A 25004-nucleotide genomic window follows, 5' to 3' on the forward strand; every position below is an offset into this window, starting at 1 on the left:
ACTTCAGGTTGCTTGGAGCTTTTGATATGATGCTCTCTGACAAATCCCCTGTGAGTTTAGAAACTGCCAGTATCTCTTTCTAGGACTCTCCTCTCCATTTTTCCAAGCCTCTGTTATTTTTGTTTCCTGACATAGCAAATGCCTTCCTACTTTAACTTTATCTGATGCATTTTTCTCTAGTCTAACAATTTCCACTTGAACTTATCAGAGGAGGCAAACATCCAGGCAAAAAAAAAAATTACGGTTAGTTTCGGCTTTGCTCTGGTTTGAAAAAATAACAATGATGATTAGGAAGCCATTTTGGGCAGTGTAGGGCCTTTCTGGTTTTTGTTGTCATTCAATCACAGCTTGAATAGTATGGCTTTAGAGACTTAGTGTATCTGCTTCTCTCAGGCCTTGGCTGAGAGCCAGTTGTCTGCCACTTGATCTGTACACAGTGCAAAATTACTCAAAGTGGGCTGATGAAGTGCTTGGAATGACCGAGGAGTTGGTGACAACGATACTACCCGTAGCTGAATTTATTGTTATTTTGTAACTGAAAACATTTACTGCATTAACTGCTGCTTTGAGCTGTGCAATTTCACCGAATGTCAGAATCAAGGTTGGAAGAGACCTTCAAGATCATCGAGTCCAACCTGTTCCCTGACACCTCAACTAAACCCTGGCACCAAGTGCCACATCCAGTCTTCATTCATCTTCAGCTTTTATTCAGTCTGTTATGATCTGTTCTGGATGTGGTTCTGTGTAGAGTGCTGTCTTTTTTGTGGCCTCAGAAACTAGGACAACCCAAAACTCTTCAGTCAGGATGTAAATGCTTGCTGACTAAGCAGAGGTTCACTGTACCTCTGGGTTCCAGTATTACTCTTAAAAGAAATAATCCTCATTCCCAAATTAATCTATGAAGACAGATCTACAACTACTAAACAAATCAAATTAATCAAACTGTCTATTCTACAGTTATTGAATCCACTCATGAAACCCATGAAAGGTGTGGTTCCTTGAATCTGTAAGAGGTGCAGGTCCTGAACAGCCCAGCATTTGCCTTTGTGGCACTGTACTTGAGGTAAACTGAAAGTGGAAGTGTTAGTTCTGTGTTAGGTTGGAGGGTCTTGAACCAAGAAACCTCCAGGAAGAGCTGTTCAATTGTAAATCTTTCCTTTTTCCTCTCTTTTCTCTTCGTCTTATTTTGAGTTTAACAAATACTGCTGTAATTTGCATTCTTCTGGACACAAAGGCTGGTAGGGTGGTGCTATGGTGGCTGCAGTTTGAAGGGATTTCTGCTGTTTGTTATTTGGACTTGGGATGCAATTTCTAAGTTCTAATAAATTCTGTAAATGATCCCAGAATTCTGGATATGTAATTTATAAATAATCAAAATAAATAACTGAGAACATTGCTGTTTCTGCAGCCATTAGTCTCTTATGGCATAAAGGCACTTAGTGTAAAGCTCATGTGTCTTACTTTGGTGATATTCCCACTATCAGTTTTGTATGAGGAGTGATAGTGATGGTATCAGCCTGAGTTTGCTGCTGCCGTATGGATGTGTAAAGGTGTACATTTGCTTTTAAAAATGAACAAAAGAGGTCCACTTGCAAAAATCTCAGGTAGCAGAGACAGAAGATTGGTAAATTCCAAAGAAGAAAAGATTTCAAATTGACAGAAGACAAACAGGAAAGTAAAACCCGAAAACCTCGTGATGAAAGTGTTATCTAATTGTCGAGCAGTATGCTCATGAAGACATTAGAATTTTTTTTTCCTACGAGGTCTCATTTTATTTAAATTCTTCTTGCAGCTATATTAAATAAGTCTTTGTTGTCACTTGGTTACTAGAAGTAAAATTAAATTATGTGCTTTAATACCATTGTGGAGAAATACTGTGCATCTTGTAGAGAATGCAGGGACTCAAAAGTTTGTGGTGAAATAACTTATATCTTGGATTTGTTTTTAACATGTGGTGTACTGTTAGCAATAAAGTCGTAGTGTAATAATCTCTGGATATCCATTGCAAAGCCAATGTGGAGGCTTAGTTATGGAATAAATAATTTGATCACTTCCTTCCAAACTCTGTGGATCTTGTTTTGCTATAAAATTCTGCCTTGTTAATATCAGTTTATGTAATAAATTTTAATTTATAAGCATCTTCAGAACGAATTAAAAATTTGTTGGACTTTGGAGTTGAGGACCATATTTATAGTCAGTCGGTGTAAAGGCTTTGTGGTAGAGAAATTGACTTAAGTTTACCCCCTACCCTGGGATCTGAGTCTGGGTGTGCAGAGAAGTATCCCTGTAGCTGTGACTGTAGGACCACTTGCTACCTGGGATGGACAATGGTAAAATAAGATTTTTATGGTACTTGCAGTCATGTAGTGGAGCCAGTTGTGAACATACTGGCATTTCACAGATATGTTTTCAAAGATCTGAGAAGCGTCTGCTTTGGATGTGAGAACTGATATACTTCTTGGAGGTTCTTCTGATCAGTATGTTTTGGGAAGAACAAGTGGCATATGCTTAAAAAGGTGACGATCACTTGCTAGCTTGCAAGCCTTCCACCAGAGCATGAGTGATAAACTATTCAGATAGTAATAATGCTTTCGTAACTGTGGTTGGGAAAAAAATAAATCAATCTAGTTACCCAGCTTCTCTTCTTCTGTTTTCAGAAATTTCTGTGGCTTTGTACCTGAGGATATGTATGAAGAGAGGAAGAAAAGTCAGGTTGAAGGTCTTCCGTTGTGGAATGGTTAATCCCAGACAGTTCAGGTTTCCTGTGGCTGTTAACAAGTGGACATAAGTGTTGCTCAGCTCTTACCAGTATTGCCATAGGCAACACTATGGTCTCCGGCGAGGATATGATCTTAAAATGAGGTTCACATCCCTTTGTTCTTTTGGTTATTTTGGGTCACAAACCTTGACTCCAGAGCGCCTGGTGAATTCACTTTTCAGCAGGCTCTGTTTCGGCAGGATCTTGTGAAGCGAGCGGCAGGGTGCATCTCCCCCTGGTCCCAGCACGCTGCGTGTCCGTGCCGGGGTGTGCTGCCCGCATTCGGGGAACGAGGACCAGCCGGGCCTTACAGGGGCTGGGCTGCTGATCACTGAGTGGGCAGGAACCCACCAGGATCGGCAAGGCCAGCTCCCAGCCCTGCAGGGCACCGTTCCCAGGAGTGACCCCGTGTGCCTGAGAGCATTGTCCAAACGCTTCCTGAACTCCGCCAGGCTGGCGCTGTGACCACTGCCCTGGGGAGCTGTTCAGTGCCCAAACACCCTCTGCGGGAATTACTAGGTGTTCAAAAAAAGGAAAAAAAAAAAACCAGGAAAATGAATTATTACTTTTCTAAGTGTATTTGGGGGACATTAGAGGAGACCACTAAAAGCCCAAATCCAGGTGTGCCTAGCGTTTTCCACGTCTGGTTTCTCACCCCTGTGTGAAAGTAGTGATTTAATACCTCGCTTTTTGTGACAAAAATGATTCAAAGAGCCATATTTTTCAGGGCTTTTGATCTGGAGGCTTTCGCGGGTGTGCAGTAGCTCTTAGCAAGGTGCCCGGGAAGACGATCCGTGCCGGGAATCCTTTGTTTCGGCGTTTTTCCCCTCGGCGGGCACCCCCCGCGTCCCCCCCGCCGGCGGCAGCGGTGGCGCGGCCCCCGCGCTGCCCCCGCGGGCTCGGGCGCGGAGCGGCGCCCCCCGCTCGGCGATGGTTCCGCCCGCCGTGCGCGGTCATGTGCGCGGGCCCGGCCCTCCGAGCGCGGCTGGGCGGCCTCGCACAGCGCCGCGTCCCGGGCCTCCGGCGGACAAAAGGGCGCAGGGAAGCGAGACCTCCGGAAGGCGAGGGCAGGCGGTGTCGGTGGTGAACGTTTTCTGATTTTTCCAGAAATCAAGCAGAAGACTGAGCTGCTGATGTCAGTTAACTCTGAGAAGTCGTCCTCTCCAGAAAGGTACGGCCGCATCCCCGTCCGCATGAACGCGGGGCTTCTCCCTCTGCCTCCGCGGGGCTGCTGGCATTGTCCGCGTGCTGCATGCTGGATCTCGCACCGTGCCCACCCAGCCTGTCCTTCTGGTCGAGCTTTGTGCGTTTTGGCCGAGGTTGCGGGTGCCGGGCAGTGCCCCGGAGCCCGGCGGGCTGCAGCATGCGGATCCTGGCGGGGCTGGCTGCTGCGGACCCCGCGCCTGTCAGGCGAGCGGCGCCGCGCAGACCCCGCCGCGCTCCCCGCGCTCCCCGCGCTCCTGCCCCTTCGCATCGGTAGCAAATAGAACTTGGCGAAGCGTTTCGTGCCCTGTTATGTGGAAAAGGGAGTGTCCTCTGGAAAGTAGCTCAGGAATCGCAAATCCCCCTATTAGTCACATTCTGTAAGATAGATGTGATCCCTGTTCAAGTCTGTGCTAGGAAATGGAGCAGTCGCTGCATGCAGTAATGGTTCATGCCTGCAGGTAAGGACAAAATGACTCAGAAGTGTTTTTAAAGCAATTATTTTATCTGTCAATCAGATTAGTGCTATTTCAAGTAGCATTTTTAGGGAAATACTTCAAGGTACTAAATGTACATTTAACTCTTCTGACGTGAAATAGCCTCCTGGTGATTATTTTGTTGATTTTAAATGAGCCAGCCCTGCTCACTTCTGTTTTGCTTACAGCTGCATTTTAGGGCATTTTTGGTTTTGAAACTGTTTCAGTCTAGAGAAACATGATACCATTTGCCCCCCATTATTTACAATAAACCTTTTAGCTGTATGCAAAAGACCCTCTGAATGTTCTGTTTCACCATTTTAATACTGGACGTTGGTGAAAAAATACTGTTAATTTTAAGCTCTCAAACTGTGTTAGGCTGAAATAATGAGCTGAAGTTTATTTTATTGAATGGCTCAGCATAGAGAGACATGATAAGGCACTGAATGCTATCTTAAGGAAACAGGCTAAAAGAAATCTTTCAAAATGAACGAGTGCTGTGTGGCATGGGTGGTTTGAAAAACCAAAATGAGCAATTTAATTTGATTTATAAGTATATTTATGTATGATATGTAGAAGCAAACTGCATTGCCTTTCACCAGCTGTGGTTATAACAAAATACCAGCAATAACAGATACAGAAAATGGTGGGGGGGAATGGGATGTTAAGTCACCTTTCCAAAATGGAGAAATATAAGAAGAGCTTTGAGAGGAATTTTGGTATTTACTTGTTCAAAATTAGGAATGAGGAGTGAAAATGCAATTGTTTATTTGTTAACCTTTATCCCACTCTTATGCCTAAAATTTTTAAATATAAGACTCGTAAAATGGTGGTGATAACAGGGAGGATGATGGAGTGAAAATAGTAAAGGAAACAGGTGTTAACTTGATTTTTGGAAAGACTTACATTGGCATTGCTGTGTGGGAATTTGGTATATAATACAGATACTTATTTTATCAAAATGAATGTTATGCAGCACCCGGCATCTTATCAGTCTGGTTTTGAGCAGAACATACTCATGGTTGAACTAATGGTAGTCCTAGATGAAGAGGTCCTTCTAAAGGATCATAACACAGTTAGAAAATGATTCATTTGTCTGAGATTCATTTGAATGACATTAATTAAAAAGTCAGATTTTTTTTAACAGCATGATGTATTATCATGCAATAAAGATTAAAATGTGACTGTTGTATATGCACACAGATTTGTTTTGAGGATTTAAATATGTGGTGCTGTTCACCTGGAGATTTGTTTGACATATCAGCTGCATGGTCAGTTATAAATGAAAACATCTTTATTTCATGGGAGGGTTTTGGTTTTTTTTTTTTTTTTTTGAAATAACCACATTCTTTTCACCTGTCTAAAAATAGACTGAATTTTTTTGCAAGCTGTTATGAAACAGTGCTGTCTATCCTATTAGCTGCCAGTTCCTTTCAAGGCTCTTTGAAAATGAATATAGAATATTTTTAAAAAAGAAATAATTATAATATTGAGTGTCTGAACTGTTAAACTGGCCTAATTTGCTCTGTAGAAGAATTGCAATGTGTATTTATGCCATACAGACATGAGAATATGCATGCTCTTGAAAAACACAGAAAGGAAATTAATTCTTGCATATTTATTTATTGCTGGTTTTTATCCTTGCTCCTAGTGGTTGGACTTCTTGTGAAGCTTGAGTTCTCCGTGTGGGAATGCTGTGTGGAAGATCTGAAAGAGTCCATGGCTTGTTTCTTGTTTTCCACACTAGCAGAGGCTGCTAGACAGCGCTTGCATAGCCAGAGGGGAGGGGAGAGGAGGTGCTCTGTGCCTTTACAGACACTGATGAAATGGGAATAGAGAAGGAAGGAGAGAGAAGCCCATTACTTGCCTCCTTCTTTGGCTGGTCTTTGTTTTTACAAGACAGTTTAGTGTTTGTAGGTTTTCCTGCTCATTTGGCAAGTTCAGCGTGCTGTGACATCTTACTGATGAGAAGAAAGCTGGGATATAATGGATGGTTTGGCTGTTATGGAGGCTCAGCATTTTAGAAATCCTGCAGTGTTCTCTTAGGATAGTTGTTTGTTATGAATTTAAGAACCTTTTAGGAGACATTAGCAAGAAAGTTGAACCTTTTTGTTGAGGAACCTCTGAGATGTTTAAAGACTTTTGCAGCCTTGAAAAGGAAATTGATACAAACCTGAGACGTTTTTCATAGATTCTTCCTTCCTTTCCACTTCCCTTCTCCCTAGAAAAACTGAAGTTGCAGAATTGAGGTGATGAGATTAAGATACCTGTGTTTTGGCATGCTGTGGGATATTTCATGAGCAGACACAATCAGACAGAGTCTTTTATGTCCTAAATTTCCGAGTAGTTCATGCTGCCCTGGGCCAAAGTCCCGGTTCCTGTTGATAAGGTAGCCCAGGTAACTGCGGATGCGAGCGTGCGCGTGGGCTGGGCGGTGGATCAGGTAACCCACTGCGGCTGCCGTCGCTGAATTGATTTGTTTGGATGTCTGAGCCTGAAGGAGACCATGGATATGTTTTCCTACAGCGTGCTTACGATGTGACACTCACCTGGTTTCGTTATCTAATGAGTAGTAATTAAACTGCCACGTACTTCTGTGTTCTTTGCGTTTCCCTGCGGGCTGCATGAGGTTACTGCTCCAAGTCTTGCAAATGTCCTGAGGAAGCAGGTAGCAGCACCCAGATGGAGGAGGGATGGTCTTTTAGAAGCCCTCCAGGAAAGTAAAAATAGTTTTTCTTTCTGGTGTATGAGTTATGCACTCTTCTCATCTGCAGTATAGGGAATGCTTTGAGCTGCACAGATTTTTTCTCCCCCTTTTTAGGGACTGTGTGGAACTCTTGGCAAGTTTCCGTTTCTTTTTGAGAAAAGTTAATTCTTTCACCTGGATGACTTGATGTATGTAATACTTTTCTTTTTCACATTTTAGGACAAAGAACTTGTTATTTCTTCAGCTCTGGTTTTGGATGCTAAATTTGTGTCAGCAATGCAGTTTTACCATGGAGCCTTTTCTCCTAAAGGTTATTAGCAAGGCTGATCGGTCTGAAGTGTTTGACCTGCTCTTTTTCCCTCTTCCTACAAGTGCTGCATATGCATGTTTCTTTGAAATGAGTTTCTGCTTCAGTGTTTTCTGAAAAAACTAGTAGCAGCCACTCATGAGCAGTCTTAAAGTAGGTAGCTGGTATGTATATAATTAAATTTTCATCATTTTGGGGGGGTTTCATAAAGAACAGTAAAGGGAAGATACTTTCAAATGACAAGTTTTATGTTATTCTGTGTAGAAGTATTTGGTGTCAGGTGGTGCAGGCAAGTTTTAAGGAATAATGGTAGTTTTTGTTTGGCTTTTTTTTGGGGTTTGACTTAAGCCTTGGGGTATGTAAACCCCTCTATCTTTGTAATTTATCTTTGCAGAGCAAATTAATGTGTTTCTCACTGCTTTTACATAGTTTCTTCATCAGGTCATGCCAAAGAGGCATTCGGGGATAAAGTAAAGGAGGAAGAAATCTGAAATAGTGAGAAGGAAGGAAAAAGATGGAGGCTGAGTACTGTCTGCTTCCTTTTCTGACAGACCTAATGTTAGTTGTTAGAGGAGTCATTGTGAAACAAGTTATAATGTCAAAAGATGCCTTCAGGTTTCGGAACATTTTTTTATTCTGTTTTATTCTGTTTTTGTGTGTGTGTATTTCTTCTTTTAATTTAGTTGTGGATGCACTATTTTTAAGGTAGAATTGTAACTTGTAATAAATACAGAAATAATGTTTAAAAGTAGAACCATCAGCTAACAACATGATGTGTAAGCTGATATTGCTGTATGTCAGATAAATGGTTTAGAATATTTGTTAGATAATAGGGCATTATAAGATAATGATTCCATTATTTATGTAACTTAACACAGAAAAAAATAGTTGTCAGAATAATGCAACTATTTCATCAATTCCAGTAACTTTTAAACACAATTTCAAAATACTGTATTTTCTTTAGCTCTCTTTCTGCTTTTTTTCTGCTGGTTCTTTTTTATAGGATAAAAGAAATTTTGTACATCTTCCATTTCAGGACAATTCAAATCTAATTTTAGTGGTCATACAATTATAACTCTTCTGATTTGTTTAATACATAGTAACAGTGACCAATATATATTTTGCCCCCCTTTTTTTTCCCCAAAATTACAAGCTCATTCTATTTGTTGTATTTTATCTCAGAAGTAGAAAGAAAATAATCCTAGCTTGGTGTGGGCCCTAAGTTGTTTGTCCAGGGAGGCACTTTATTCTACCACCAACTCCGTTGGGTGACATTGTGCCTGTATATATCTCTTAGACTAGGTGCTTAATTTTAGATCACCAGTTCTGGACCAAAATAAATCCTATATTTTGTGTGGTTTTCATATTAAGGGTTCCACAGTCTCACTTGTTTTAGGATGTGAGGCTTTTAAGTGTAATATGAAAGGGATGTGGAGGCAAGGAATGTTGCAACATGCCATTGTCCTAGTGTAGGAAAAAATGGAAATAGCTTATATAGAAGCAGCCACTTGTGGAGCATGTTGAGGTGATATTTTTAGGGGACACAGTACACTTTTTTTTGAGCTGGTAGAGCCTCTATCTAGGCTTTGTAAAGATTAAGAATTTTAAGTGTATTTTGGTTTCCAGGGATAGACTCAGTTTATTTCTGCTATAAATAAATTTTCTGCTGTTTATTCTATCTGGAATTTCTTCTATAGGTAAAAAAATTACAAGTGAAATATATAATTAGTAACCCTACTACTCAGATGGCCTATGCACTACTTAATTTTTTTTTCTTTAATTATTTTCCTTTAATGATTAGCAACTTTTCATCATGCAAGTATTTGTGAGGTATTTATTACAGGGAAATTTCTAATATACTTTCTGAAAACTAAAACCTAGATTTTGTCAGTTCCTGTTGGAACTAAAATGAGAGAATTTTGTGAGAGATGGAAAGTTCTGGGGCATTGTGTGAGGTTTTCCTGTACGAGAACTATTCACTGGAAACTAACTCAAGCAATCCAGTGGTGGTTTGAACACAGTTATTTAATGGCTAAAACAAAAGGTATGTGAAAGATTGGAAAACCATGACTTGCACAATATGCTTTCTAAGGTATTCCAGTTCTATCCCCAGTAAAATGCTGGGAAAAAAAGTAATGGATCATTTTAAACAAAGCCTTTTGTATTACAGATTTAGTCTGTTTCATGACTTGAAACATTTTGCCTAATCACTGTCTTGGTCATGCCTTTGCTAAAATGTCAACTCCGTCCCCATGGTGAACGGTAAAGGAATGTTACCTGATAGATTGCATAAAATGATGTGTACCTACGCCCAAAGCTTGTATTTCTGTTGTTGCTCTAGTGTATTACAGGATAAACTAATCAGTGGTTTTCTGTGTCTTCATATTATATGCATATTCATATTATATACTTACAAATCAATAATAAAATGTTTAGATATTAATGTAATTCAGTGAATTTACTGTGTTGTGATACATGTGTTTTCATTGATCCAGAATTGATGTAGTTACTGAGAGATGCTATTAAGCAAATGCATGCAAATTTAAGTATTCCATTTTGTTGCATATTTTGTGTTATAAGCATATTATCAGGAAATTGTGCCATCTTTCAGCTTTTGACTTTATATGAATCCTGCTGAACAGTTTGGAGGATATCTAAACTTTCCAGTGGACTGAAAAATACCTTTTCTGTCCAAAGGGTGTTGTGACCAGAAGGTCTTTCACTAGTTTTTTCTTCAGGAATTTTACACTCCTGAACCAGTATCTGCCTTAGGTGCTTCTGTATTTTCTTCAAAACTCACCTTTAGTCTTGGGTGATCTCTGACAAAAATAAACAGTCACTGTTACCTTAAAAACAGATGAAATTTATCTCGTCTAGGATGCCTGCCAAACTCACGCTGATATATGTGGATAGATGGATAGAGAACTGTGATTTCCTTTTTTTCTGCTTCATTCTCTTTCTCTCTTTTTAGTCTTTAAAGCTTCAATTACCAAAGAAATGTGTGCAGCTCAAAGCTCTGCCTATATTCTTCGCCAAATATATCCACAGTGCTTTCCTTGTCTGGTTATAGCTTTAGGTCAGTCAGTCTGGTTGATTGCTTCTTTTTCCTGACTGGACAATGTTCAAAACCAGAACCACATCTCATGTAGATGTTGTATTTATATGAATTTTTGACCATTGTGTTTAATAAAGGCACTTTAAATAACCTCTCTGTATTAATAAAAGTGTCCTAATTTTGTCTTGATATCTGCTAATATAACAAAAGGCCATAAATTGGTGATACCTGCATTTACTAAAAAACTGTATTTTCTTCTCTTGACAGTTGTGAAACATTTGTATTGTAATGTTGGGCTGGTTAATCTTCCAGACTTGAAGTTTTCCTCAAACTTGGCACAGTTTAAGTCCATGGAAAGGAGGATTTCTTGAACCTGCTTCTTATCTGGAGTTACATGAAACCTTTTAAGAATTCAGTGCCTTGTTTTCATGAAGCAACTTCCTATGCCCCAAACTTACTGGGATTGTCACAGCCTTTCTAAGAAGGCAAGGGCTCATCCTTACTTCTGCTGCTCAGTACTGCTGTGTATGGTGGTAGTGTGTGTCTTTTCTGGGGGCAAAGAAGGTCATATAATTGCAGCAGAAACTCCTACTGTCAAAGCTTAACTTTTACTAGTGCTGTCAGAAACTGGGAGTATTATTTTTGTCATTAATGCTACTATAAAGAGACAGTTATTTTCTCTTGCAACTGCTGTGTCAGAAAATACCCAGCAATTTTTTTTTTTTTTTTACATTTTTTTTTTTGATGGAGATGGAAAGGTGGTTTGAAATTCCTGTGGGTTTCAGTGGACAGCTCTTCTGTTATTCTCTGTCCAGCATCAGGACCTACAGATTCTCGTTGTTGTCTTCAGCTTCTGAGCCACTGTCCACAGAAGCATTCAGTTCCTGCTATGCCCACATACCAGACACTATCCACCTCTGTTTATTTCATGCCATGAACTAGAATGGAAGATGTTTGGTGTTAGCTCTGCTCTTTATGAATCCTTCTATAAAAGGATTACCTTTCCCTTAGGAGACCACGTGTGGTGGTTTCCTCTGAGTGGTGCTTTGTCATCCCCAGTGTGACAGTGTAAAGCCTTTCTGACAGCTCCTGTTGCGTATGTGACAAGAATCAGGAATTTCCACTGCTGCTTGGTGTCTTAGCAATGAGAAGTGCCAGCTTCCAAGAAGACTAACACAGCTTTGGACCAAGACTTCCCTAAGGTATGAAAAATATCATCAACCATAGTGATTCTGAAGTACATTTTTATCAATTAAAACTTTTCATTCTGTTATAAATAAGAATACAAACAGTCTTCATGGACTTAGAAATCTCACTCGGCTGCTTTCCAGGTAATTAATGTTTCAGAGTATTAGTCTAGAAAACCAGATAAAGAGAGATACAGCTGTCCTCAGAATGCTTATGTTCCACAACTGAAGTAAAGGAATGAACTTACAGAGACATTATTGGTGATCAAGGAAAAACTCTTCCTCTTTCTCTCAAGAACTCTTGATAATTGTGAGTGGATTAGTGACACAATGAATTAGCTTAGACCCTATTCCTTAGGCACCCCAACTGCAGTATGCTGCCAGTGAATACATGGGGTTTTTTTTGTGTAGACCATTAATATTTAAAAGTGGTGTTGTTCTTTATGGAAATCTCTTCACAGGTTTCTCCAAGGCAATCTTACTGAATATATTTCTATAGTTAAATTTCTGTGTACTTTGTTTCACCTGTATGTCTGCTTTATTTCTGTTACTTTTCTGTTAATTGAATCCTGGCTTGGAAAGAAAACATACAGGAAAGAACTGGTCAAGATTCTTTTCAAATGTGTTTAGCACATAGGAATTTCAAGGGCTATTAAAAGAACCAGAAGTCATCCAGTTGAAGCAGGACAGTGCCCGAGAATGCCAATACGTTTTTTTACTATCATTTAAATACTCAGTGCTTTTAAAAATGCCTTAGCAAAACTGCATGGAGGAGTGTGTTCCAACAGATGCCAGTACAGGTTAACTTAAAGTCTTAAAGACTACCCCAAACTCAAACTGAAGGCAGATTTAGACACTTCACCTTCAAAGTGTTACTGATAGCTTTGCTAAGAAACTTGCTAAAGGTATGTGTCCTTCTAGCCATGCCAGTTGTTAGAGGTAGCCAAGCATGGAGGGCTCTGTGTCCCAGGGCAGTATCTCCTGTAGCCGAATAGGTGAGTGCAGGACTGCTGTGCCCCAGGGCAATGTCTCCTGTTCTAGCTGAAAAGGTGAGTGCTGTGTCCCAGGGCAATATCTCCTGTTCTAGCTGAAAAGATGAGTGCTGTGTCCCAGGCCAGGCAGTGAGGAGTGCAGACTCCCCAGTGGTGTGTGTGCATGCACATGCTCACGTGCAGAAAATGCATCCACAGCTGGCCATGCAGGGCAGCAGAGACTCAAACCAGGACTTTTATTGGCACCCACATAAACACACACACAGAGCATTGAGCCAAGAACTGTTGGACAGCCTTGTCCTTTTCCTCCTTTCCAACTCCTCACAGTGAAGTCCACTGGTGGAATTTTCACAGAAACTCAAACACAAAACTCTCTGTGCTCTCCCAGCCAATTTTAAATGCTCTTAAGTGGTTTCTAGCCCCTAAATGCCTGAGCCCTTGAGATTCATATTCTCACTTGAGTTGCTGGCAGTTGGACCTTATTTACTTGCTGGCCAGTCTGACTTGAAATTGGCTTGAGTTCACACATACACACTCAAAATAGAAAGTGCATCCACGAAGAAGACAGGTATAGGGTTTTAGTGACAGTATAGGATGGGCTGTCATGATCAAGGACAGGGCTTAGTCAGACAAGTGTATGGACCAGATGCTTATTTGTACTGGACCTGCCCCATTTATCCTTTTTCCTTACTATTTTCTCTTACTTATTTCTCCCTTAGCCACTTTTCTACCGCTCTTCCTCCACACCTAATATCTTCCCCTGAGCATTTCATAGTGTCTTGCTTATTCTCACAGTACTGTGGTAAGTTTTACACAATCCCAAAACGTTCTTTCTCCCTGCATCCCATAATAAGTCCCATACCCCTTAAGGCAATAACCTTTAGTTTTCAAGGTGTTTTTTGGGAAGAGTTTTGACTCATCTTGGTAGGTTTCACACTGGGGGAATATGGTCTAATTGGTAGTCGTAGGAGTAGCTGATTCACATGCTCCATTTTTGCTGTTGAGGATGTTAGGGTTGACCTGTTATGTGCTCTGTGTTATTTGCTGGATCTGTTTCTATTACGGTTAGCTTTCAATCAGATAACCTAACACTGCTCTCCCAGGGGCTAGTACCGCCTGTGAAAACTGGATTTTGGTCTCTTTGCATTTTTGGCCATCTGATATGGACATCTAAGACATTGAATTTAGCAGAGGATATGAAATGCACTAATGCTTTGCTATTACTTCTCAGTCTCCTGGAAGTTTGATGTTGCAGAGTTTTGTCTACTGTGTAACTTGTATTTGGTTTTTAGACCTATGTTTCTGGAAAGGAAGAGTGATGTATATTCTTACCATGTGTTAGATGCATACTCTATGCTTCAGATGTACACTGCTGGATATGTCAAGCTTATACATCTAATGAAGGCAAAGCTCAGGCATGACCAAAACCAAGCAGTGCTCCTTACTCTGCCGAACTGGTATCTGAGCTTGTCGCAAAATCCATTTGAGGTAACACAGGGATGCATGATAATAGTAAACACCTCTGGAGCATAAACTGTCTCACATCCTACTTCTCTGTGGTCTGGTCCAGAAAAGAGATGTCTGGTAATAGTGGTCAAAAAGTGTCAGTTTAAAAAAGGCAAAAAGAATCATATTACTCTCATTCTAAACAAGGCTATGTCTCTGAGACAGACTGGAAGGCCAGTTGTTAATCTGAGCTGCAGACATCGAGATACTGCTCAATTCCTTCGCAAGGTAGCTGAGCCGACAAAAGACACAGAGCCACAATGTGTGTTAGTCAGTATCTGGCTATCTGACATCAGTATTCAGAAAACCTGGCATGTATTACTTCTACTCTCGGAGCCCAGGAGGTAGCTAATACTTGAGACTTTGCCAAGTTGTTCTTCTCAGGAAGAGAAATATATGATTTGAAGGTTGTGTTTGTGTGTATATGTGCAGTGCTGTTTATTTACACAAAACATGTAAACAGAGCTTGTTTGCTTGAGCAGAGTAGAAACAAAGTGCAACAAACAGCTATTTTGCTGATGTTTTCAAGTCTGCCTGTCTAGCAAGTACTGTACTAAAAAAACCCCCCGTTAAAATTCAAAAAACAACACCCAAAAAACCCCACGCAACTCTCTCCTGGAATCACAGGCACAGCATTTTTTTGCTGGTTTTTTTCCCTGCTTTTTCAGCTGTTGTGTAAAAGACCTAATGTTCCTTTTTTACTGAGACTGAAAGGAGGGTATTCAGCCCAAGGCTCAGCCTTGACTGCAGCCAGATACTGAATGCTTAGAGAGTAGCTCAATCACAGGCATAAAATTTGTAGGATAAAAATGCTATATCTAAAATGCAACTTAAAAAATTTTTTTTTTGTGTGTACTACACTACCTTTATTAACTTTCTGGACAGTGCAGTTTGTTTCCAGCTCACTCTGTATGGTATCTGAGGACTCTTGCCCTTTACTGCAAATAGTTCTTGTCAGATCTTTCCCATGGACAGGTGTGAGCTGCTTTAAGATCTGTCTTTCAAGGCTTCTGCCAGGTTTCCACTGGCTTTCTCTATGGCAGGAGTGTTTAGATTAAGACCATCCTGGGTTTTGCTTGTAGTTTTTATTCCCCCTTCCGAATGTTGCTTTTCTTCTCTAGAAAGCTTCACTAGGTTTTCATGTGGTGCTTCATCACCCTGCTCCATTGGTCGAACCTGTGTGAGTCAGCTGGAAGAAAACTGTCTTCATTAACCCTTGAAAGCTTTTGAGACTAACAACGTCTTGGTTCTCTTAAACTACTTCTAAGACCTTGTTGTTTTGTTCACAAATAGTAGTTCATGTGTGTACTGTTACCTGCAGAAAATAAACTGAGATTGAATTGTACTGGGGTTCTATATGGAAATAATACAGTGGGAGATTGGTTGTAGAGCTTTCCCTTTAGCTCCCACTCCAGCTTTTATTCTTCTTGTCTCTCCTTTTGTTGAGTTACCATCCCAAGCCAGGCATGTCATTGTAGGAGGGTATCAGATTGGTCACACATGATTTCCTGTTGTTGAATCCATGTTGTTTCCTCCTGATAACCTTCCTTTCCATGCTCAGAGATGCTTTAGATACTGGTGCACTTGTAAAATATGTAGCATTGTGTTTTTGGTTAGGATAGGCACGTTATAATAATTAGTGGGCTACAGCTATTTTTACTAAAATGTAAACATTGGTGATTTGTATTGTACATACTGCCATTTGTAAATGGATTCTTGTGAGTAGCTTAATTGATTGGAGGAGGAATGTATTATCATAGGATCTTAGAAAATGCTCAGTTGGAAGGGACCCATCAGGATCATTGAGTCCATCTCCTGGTCCTGCACAGGACACCCCAAGAGTCACACCATGTGCCTGACAGCACTGTCCAAACACTTCTTGAAGGCTGGTGCTGTGACCACTTCCCTGGGGAGCCTATGCCAGTGCCTGACCACCCTCTGGGTGAAGAACCTTTACCTGGTGGCCAGCCTGAACATCCCCTGACACAACTTCAGGCCATTCCCTCTAGTCCTGTCGGTGGTTCCAAGAGTGAGGAGATCAGTAGCTGCCCCTCTGTTTTCCCTCATCAGGAAGCTGAAGACTGCAGTGAGTTCTCCCCTCAGTCTCCTCCAGAGTGACCAAACCAAGTGACCTCAGCCTATCCTCATGTGGCTTCCCCTCCAGACCCTTCACTATCCTCATGGCCCTTCTTCGGAGGTGTTCAAGGCCAGGCTGGACTGGGCGCAGAGCAATCCTCCCCAGTCAGAGGTGTCCTCACCCATGGCGGGGGAGTTGAACTAGATGAGCTGTAATGTCCCTTCCAACCCAAACAATTCTGTGATTCTATGATTCTGTGAAGTGCAGCAAATATAAGGCATTACAGGAAGCTACTATTTGTTTACACACTGTTTTACAGGAGAGATTGGTTAAGAGCATAGTTGACCTTTTGTCCCAAAGCCGTGAGCGTGATACATCTAATTTTATCTTTTGTTCCCAAGTAATTTAATGCTTTTTAAATCAAGTCCTCCAGAGCTGAAAATCAGAGTTTTGTAATTTAAAATAGAAGACCGGGAGTTTTCAAGTTTCTTTCTAATTATATTTTGGCACGTTTGTTGCTGCTGTTAGCATTCAATCCCATAATTCCGTAGCAATGCAAAAGTCTGCTTTTAATTAAAATGTTATTTCACTGAATGTAGTAGAAACTGTTAGAACTTTGGTGAAATACAGATTGGTCCTTGTGCCAGATTGGAGGATTTAAATTGCTGTTTTGTAGTGCTGTGGGTAGTGTCAAAAAGATGTCAATCCCAACAAATCACCTCCATTTTGTCAGCACCAAAATGGAGGTGATTTGTTGGGATTGAATGATTAATGATTTGTTGAGAGTTTGTAAGTCATCTTATTTTCTATGTTGATTTGACTTCAGTGCAAATTATTAGGAACCATGAAATGCGCAATTTATTTTACAAAGGAGAAAAATGACATGTAAGGGAGAGTAATGCTTCATGGAGTCATAAAATTGCTTTTGGATGGGAGGGACATTCAAGACCATCTAGTTCCAACCTCTCTAAAATGGGCAAGGACACCTTCCACTTGAGACCAGGTTGCTCAAAGTCCCATCCAATCTGGCCTTGAACACTTCCAGGTTTGTGGTACAGCTTCTCTGGAAAACCTGTTCCAGTGCTTCAGCATACTCACTAAACCTGCCCTCTTTCAGTTTGAAGCCATTCCTCCTTGTCCTGTCACAACGTGTCCTTGTAAAAAGTTCCTCTTCGGCTTTCCTTCAACTCCCTTTAGCTACTGGAAGATTCTCTGAGGTGTTCTCTCGTCCAGGCTGAACAACAACTCTCTCAGCTTGTCTGCTTAGCAGAGGGGCTCTTCCAGCCCTCTGATCATCCTGGTGGCCTACTCTGGGCTCCTTCCAGCAGATCCTTATCCTTCTTAAGGTCGGGGTTCCAGATCTGGACACAGTACAGGTGGATGTAGAGTAGTGGAGTAGAGGGGGAGAAGCACCTCGACTTGCTGGCTCTGCTGTTTTGGATGTAGCCCAGGCAACAACAGGCTTTCTGAGCTGCAGGCACACGTTGCTGGCTTGTGTCAAGCTTCTCATTCACCAGCATCCCCAAATCCTTCTCTTCAGGGCTCCTCTCAATCCATTCTCCTCCCAGCCATATTTGTGCTTCAGATTGCCTTGAGATTGTGTTTCACAGGAGCAGCGCCTTGCACTCAGCTGTGTTGACCATGAGGTTCTCACAGACCCACCTCTCAAGCCTGTCAGGGTCCCTCTGGATTCCTTCCCTCCAGTGTGACAGCACCACACAGCTCGGTGACGTTGGCAAACGTGCCGAGGGTGGGCTCAGTCCCTGTCGCTGACGAAGGTGTTAAACAGCACCGACCCCTGAGGAACCCCAGCCCTCACTGCTCTCCTCCTGGACCTCGAGCTGTTGATCACAACCCTTGGAGTGCATCCATCCAGCCAGTTCCTCATCCACAAGGGATCTATCTGTCAAGTTCATGTCCCTCTAGTTTAAAGGCAGTGATATTGTGTGGGACAGTGTCAAATGCTTTGAGTCATCTTACTATTGCAATACACATTTCATTTGGCAGTACAGTTTTCTTAGTTTTATGAGCTTCTTGTTGGTTAAATTTGCCAAATATGTCTAGATATTACTAATTACTGTTCCAGTGTTGCTGACAGGACTAGTTTAATTTTTCCAAAATCTGTTGAATATACTGTGTTTGCATAGGTCATATTGTACACAGCTCAAGGTTTCTTTTTTTCTTTTTAAGTTTTAGTCTACTGCAAGTGGTTATATCTGCATACTTAAGGACAATCTGGGCTCTTGTTGAGCTGGAATCTATAAATATAATTAACATGATGGCGGTGTTGTAGTGTAATTGGGCTCATTAACAATATAAACACGGAGTGTTTTATTCACAGGAGATTACTAGCATGTCTTTAATTGTACTTTGACTGTGGTTTGTCTATTCAGAACTTTCCTTTCAAGTGATTTGATTTTTCTTAAAGACTGGGATTCTTGGTATGAAAGATGCAAAAGTATGTTTCTTCTAGGCAAGTATGGAGAGACATATGTATATTGTCTGAAGAGAAGGATTTTTTCCCTCAGGTTTTTTTTTTTTTTTTTTGAAAGAATTCTATTCCAGTTTTGAGAAATTTTTTGAAATGTAAAGGCATAATATATATCTTCAAAATTTTTATATGTTTAGCTTAGTTTAGTATCTCCTGCTTTTTTTTTTTTTTTAAACAAAATTTAAAAATTCACCTGGTCTTCTCTTGCACTTGTTTTTAGTCAGTCCTAATAGCTCAGCGTTGTTTTGGTGACTCCTTATGTTTTTTCCACTGTTGTTACGCTTGCAGTTTGCAAACATTAAAGCATTAGCTAAAAGAAGCAGATACTGACTGAGGCGGGCAAAACTCTGGTTTCAATGAGCAGCATTAATTTATGCCCACATTGTTTGAAGCTATCTGTCCCCATCTAATACTCTTTTTTCTAGCTTACTTTTAGCAGGCTGATGATTAGAACATTAGAACATTCCTCCTCGCCTGAGGAAAGCTTGATCTATCTCCCTCCAGGACTCATCAATAACTATTTATTTGGATAGTCCTTAGGGTTTTAAGCAGAGCACCAAAAGTCATTACTGTCCCTCAGGATGTGATTGTGCTGTGGCTGAAATGATGCCAGCCTGTGACAGTCAGAGCACAAGGCCTGTGTTTGGTTCTCAAACACTGTTTATTCGTACTGCTTTAACTTCTAAGCCATTCTGATCACTCTTGTGACCATTTTTACTGTCATTTTTATTTCTCCGTGTTGTGCACTTGTGGATCAGTGAGGAACTAAGGCATGCTTGTGATAGTTCTTTACTGGGTTTAACATACTTTGATTTACCTTTTGATGAGGCTTGTGCTTTCTTGTAATTTTTTTTGTCCAACAGCAGGAAACAGCAGTTGTTCTGTAGCTTTTGGCAGGTGCTTGCTGTGTGTGCACACCTGGACCAAGCCATGCTTGTGAACAGGAGGATTGCTTGGGTAGTGTGGCAGTGCTGCTACCCTCCTTGGATCTTTGTAGGCTTGTTCAGGAGTTAGTATTTGGTAGTACTGGGATTAATGATTAATGAATTATGGGTATAGTATTGGTTCCCTGCTCTGTTTGCTTTTCTACAGGAAGGCTGATTTCTGGCGCAGAAATGAGTACCTAGAGAGCTGGTGATATCTTCACTGTCCCAGCTATCTTTGAGTGGGTAGTGGCTGGATTTCTGCTTGGCAAATCCTGTAACAGGATTTTGGTGCTGGTGACATGACAGGCTTACCCGGATTCCTTATGCTTCCCACTGAACTGCAAGGGATTAATACCTATGGTGTGTGGTTCTGTGGGAAGGGCTCACTGCAGCCTCAGTGTTTTGTAGTCCAAATGAGTGGTCCAGCTTTCCTCACTAGCACCAGCCTTGCTGAAGTCCCCTTTGGCCCAAAAAGTTTTCACCACAATGAGCTGAGTTAGTTCACTGGTGAATCAGGTAAGTGCCGGAGCCTGAATGCTGGATGGGAGCATAACATTCGTGTTTAGGTTTTAAAACTTCACCTAGGATTCTCTTGTTACTATTCTAAGGCAGCCTTAGTGTTTCACCATTATTTCGTGTACTTTTGTCTTGTAGTCCTTGCCATTATAGGTGCAGTTGGCAAATGTTACAGCATTAGTTAAAATAAAATGTTGCAATTGAAATTTCAGGTTTTAACAGAAATTCTGGCATAAGAGAATATGATGATCTAGATGGAAGCTCATTTGTATTAAGTAAGAATATGGAATGTCTTTCAGCATATTGAATAATCAAATGCCTAATAAAGTTCATGCATAGTTCCACCTAACTGAGTTATTTAGTAATCCTTCAATGTCTACCTGCTACGTAGGCAGACATTTCTTTCATCTTAATTATTAGATAGTGAGATCTTCACCTTAACATACTGCGTGGGTATTTTGGGTTTAAGGTACATTAAAATGAAACAGCAGTAAGAAAAACTATGGAATATTCTTGGGTACATGGTTCCCACTCAGGAATTGCAAAGTCAGCCACTCCTTGAAGGCTGATGTGGAAAAAGAGCTCACCTGCAAAACAGGCTCATTTGGTCTTGTAGAGCCTTATCACCCAGTTCCTTCCAGTTTGGGGGGGATGAAAGTTGAGACTTTCATGGGGTTTTTCTTCTGGATCCTGGTTGTCTGATAGGAACATCATGAGCGTGACATTTATATTACTTCTCTTGAGGAGTATCCAGAACAGCTGCTATCCTTGCATTTTGATGGTGTCCATTTTTACCATTTCTTTTCAGCGTTAATTAATCCAGTATCTTCTAATTCATAGATCAACAGCAACAATCAATCTGTGTGGTATAAGGCATTTAATTTCTTGTCTCAGCAGTTCGTACTGGCAGCAGTGGAACTGTTAGACTTTTAAGGCATTCTGTTTCTGTTAAAGTTTTGACAGTGTAGTCATTGATATTTAAAAATAAATGTGTAACATTTTGACCTGCAAAGATTGCATGTCCGGCATATGTGATGCATCTCTATTTCTAAAAAGGAAAATATTGCCAAAGCAAGGCATTGGCAGTCCTATTCGAATTCATATGAGGTAATGATGTGTTCAGTGTAACATCCTCCTGAATGTATCATGCATGACATTAAATAGTTACTTGTGGAATGAGAAAATGTGTTCTGATCTGTAATCAATATAGTGGCTTTTTTAGACCAGTCTTGGAATGAAAAATTTTTCTAAATTTTAACCCTAGTTCAACAGTAACACTTTAAAGAAAAAAAAAAGAAATTATTCTGAATTGTAAGAGAAAAACCCCACCAAAATATTCTAGAGAATTACCTTATATGTTTTTGCCCATTTCAGTGATTTGGGTATGTCAGCCAGAAGCTGGAGATGTAAAAACTGTCAAAGACTAATTTGAAAATGAAAGTAGATGTCACAGACCATAATAATGGTTTCAAGTTCACTGTCTGAAATGTTGTGTTTTTGTTGCAGAAAAGGTGTTTAAGCTTTAAAGTTAGAACAGTGCATAGCTAGATCATGATAGTATGAAAGGACATTTGATCAAAGTTTTAGTAACCCCAGGAGACAGGACAGCCTTGTTGATAGCTCTTTATGGAGGTAGAAGAAAAATATGTGCAAGTCGCTGAGCTTTTGACAAGGTGACTTAGGGTGATGGCATTTACTCTCTCTGAAACAGTTTAAAATGAGGGACCTTCAAGTACCAGTGACTAAAAATATTGCATGATTGGGTTTCATCCTGAGATGAAAGGCAACACCTGGCAAAGGAACCCTGTTAATATAGTAAAATGTAAGTTTTACTTACTGTAAGTAAGTAAAGTTTTACTTTAGTAAATGTTTCAGCTCAAATGCGTACAACACCTGTCATTATAAAATATTCACTCATGTATATACTCTCAACATTGTTCAAAGCAGTATCTGTTCAAAAATGCTGTGTTTCTTTCTCATGATTTACAATACAGAATGTTGAATGAATCAGGTCACTAAGACATAGTTATGATGATGCTGAAATCTACATAGAGTGCTAATGATTTTCAATGCAAGCTCATGCTACACAGATCAGGAGTATTAGAAGATTTGTGTGTGTGTGTATATATATTTATTTCAGTGTCATTGGCAGGAGAAATGTTAGGGTGAATCACCCAGCTCACCTGAGTTTTGTTCTTCGTGAGTCCATGATGAACTATGTGTATTTATCCTTTAATCCATTTTTACTGTATGTGTTACTGTATAGTTCTTAAGATTCTGTGTTTCACAGAGAAAAACAGCACAGAAAAGATAACTTCATATTGAAAAAACACAACAAGGCCACAGTTTCACAGTAGGTTTAAGCCTATGATTAAAGTCTTGCCTTGTATCCAGCACTGGTTTCTTCTGTGTATCTTTAGTGCTGGCACTGGTGCTTTTGATGTAATCAGTTGGATGAAGGTTTGATGAGCCTGAAAATTGCCACAGAGGATGGGAGCAGGTTTTTGTCTGGATTAGGGAGCCACATGGCACAGCGGTGTGAACACAAACACAGGCACAGGAAGTGCCTGGAAAGAAGCAGAAGTCCTTTTCACTGGAAGAATCGAGCTGGATGCAAATGAATTGTAGAGATTTTAAAGTGATAGTTCTAATAAATTTCACTCAGAAGATACACTGAATAACAGCAAATCCAAGAGCTCATTATCATTGAAATAACTTACCCATCCTCTGTCCACATCAAGTTATGCCTGCATTTGCACTTATTTGCAGCTGGCGTGTTATGTTTCAGTCTGTTAGGACAATTTCCAAAAGACATGGATGGAGTGCTGGAGCTGGTGCAGGGGGTTAGGGTTGTGTGTCAATAGCTATGGGAGAGAGGAGCAAACTGCCTCTTTTACAGCAGCACTGAGTTGGGGTTGACTTCATATGTGTGACTGAGCCACAGATCCACTCTCAGCCCCAGGAAAGGAAGGAAGAGAAGGTGTTGATTCCTTCTTCTGGTGGTGGTTATTCTGTCTCCTGTCTTGCTTCAGCTGTACCACTGGTGACTCTTCTGTTTGCTGCATTTAACCTGTAAGAAAGAAAAGTTACCTGATGGTTTTGTTTTGGGGGCTTTTTGGTGGATTGAGCAAGAGAGGAGGCAGGTGAAAAAACTGAAGTAGGGAGTTTGGCCATAGTCATACTGATATGGTCTGGATAGTAAAATTGAGGGATTGCTGAAAAAAAATCAGAAGAAAAAAATGCTACAAGAAGGAAATAATATGCATAAAAGGTAAAAAATGTGAAATAAAGCTCATGGGGGGGAAAACCTTTGACATCTACTGATAGGATCTAGTGAAATCATTAGCAGTGATCGAGGAATGCTGGGTCCACAGAAGTCACAGCTCAGTGCTGTAAAAGGACTGTAAGGATGATGTTAGAAACTGTCAGGAAAGGAAGTAGTGAATAAGCACTACCTCAATGCATTAAATATGATTTTCATTTCAGAAAGAATAAAATGATTGAGAGAAATTAGATAGAAAATAGTAAATGGTGAGCAAAATGAAAAAAGCAAATAATTTTTTTTTTCTGTTTCTTCCCACAGAGGAAGCTTGCATGCAATTTTTGAACAGAGAGGAAATTATTCTTCAGATACGGGCAGTTAAGTGTGTAGAAGTTCTTGGCAAAGAATGTTAAACTTTTATCAGTTCAAGGAGTGACTGAGCAAGTTTGTAGAAAAATACTTCACTGAAGATTATTAAATATAAAGATTTTATCTGTGGCCCCTATAGAAAATTGTTGCAGAGTGGGCCAATGTTTAGCTGTTGTTTGGTAATTCCTGTACCCTTCCCAAGGTGTCCACTTTCAGCCACTGTCAGGAATAGGGTAATGGACAAAGTAGATGGAACTTTGATGTGACTCAGTGTATCTGTTCTGTTAGCAGAACTCAAAGTAGCTACATGGATTGTCAAGATAAGTTTTATTTTGGAAAAAAATTAAGTTATAATCTGTAAATGGCATGAGTAAATCTAGACTTTTTCTTACTGAACATTAATGGCACTTGGCACTGATAATGTTTGAGCTCTTCAGGTAAGAAAAAATGTTTCTGAAGGTGAGACTTTGCAACTATTGATTATTGTACCTCTACAGGTAGAATAACAATTGTGCAGTTTTATATTAAAATTGTAGAAGATATCGCATACGCAAAGTGATTGATATACTCAATACATAAATTGAGAATTGCAAATTCATGCTATAATTTTAAAGACCTTGGTCAGTGTAGATTCCTGGTTAAAGTCTCATGTGTGTAGATAAGAAAAAGTTCATATGTGTGGGTTTGGAAGTGGCCAGTAGCATATAGTAAAAATCACAAGCTTGGTGTTCTTCTAGAAAATACTTCTGTATTAGTCCTTTGTTTTGAAGTGTGTTTTGAAATGGTGAACAGTAAGTTGTTGAAGCCATTTCAGGTACTACACTAAAGGCAGTAACTATTCTCTGTATGATGATTATTCACTTGGACATGCCATGTACAGAATAAAAAGAAATGAATTTGTACCTCATTTTTGAAATGTATACAGAAGTTATAAAGGTGTTCTGAAATGTTTTTGAACTCATCCAGCTCTTTACGTTTTTTAAATGAAATTTCTATTTCATTTAAATGAAATTTCTGGTATATTCTCTGTTTTGCATGAGTCAGATGTGCATTAGTAGTTCTCACTGTTTTAATTAAAGTGGCAGAGTTGTTGAATTCTTACCAAGGCAGACTGAGGTGGAAAGGACAAAACAGAATAAAACTTCACATCTCATGTTAAATCTTAGGTTAAT

At 40.1% G+C, this 25004-nt stretch overlaps 1 protein-coding gene across 6 annotated transcripts in view; it reads left to right on the forward strand.

Annotated features, from left to right (window-relative positions):
• SRPK2 (SRSF protein kinase 2) overlaps positions 1-25004 on the forward strand; it is a 128563-nt gene that overhangs the window by 39683 nt on the left and 63876 nt on the right. Inside the window, exon 1 of one of the 6 annotated variants that reach the window (XM_041474674.1) lies at positions 3734-3929. The exons of the other annotated variants lie outside the window; for them this stretch is intronic. Coding sequence (XP_041330608.1) covers positions 3892-3929 — 38 coding nt within the window. The 5' untranslated portion in view covers positions 3734-3891. Of the gene's footprint in view, positions 1-3733; positions 3930-25004 lie in introns of those variants that run through there. 6 annotated transcript variants of the gene reach the window in all.

This window comes from Pyrgilauda ruficollis, unplaced genomic scaffold (assembly GCF_017590135.1).
Source record: "Pyrgilauda ruficollis isolate IOZ18807 unplaced genomic scaffold, ASM1759013v1 scaffold33, whole genome shotgun sequence".
Taxonomy (NCBI): Eukaryota; Metazoa; Chordata; class Aves; order Passeriformes; family Passeridae; genus Pyrgilauda; species Pyrgilauda ruficollis.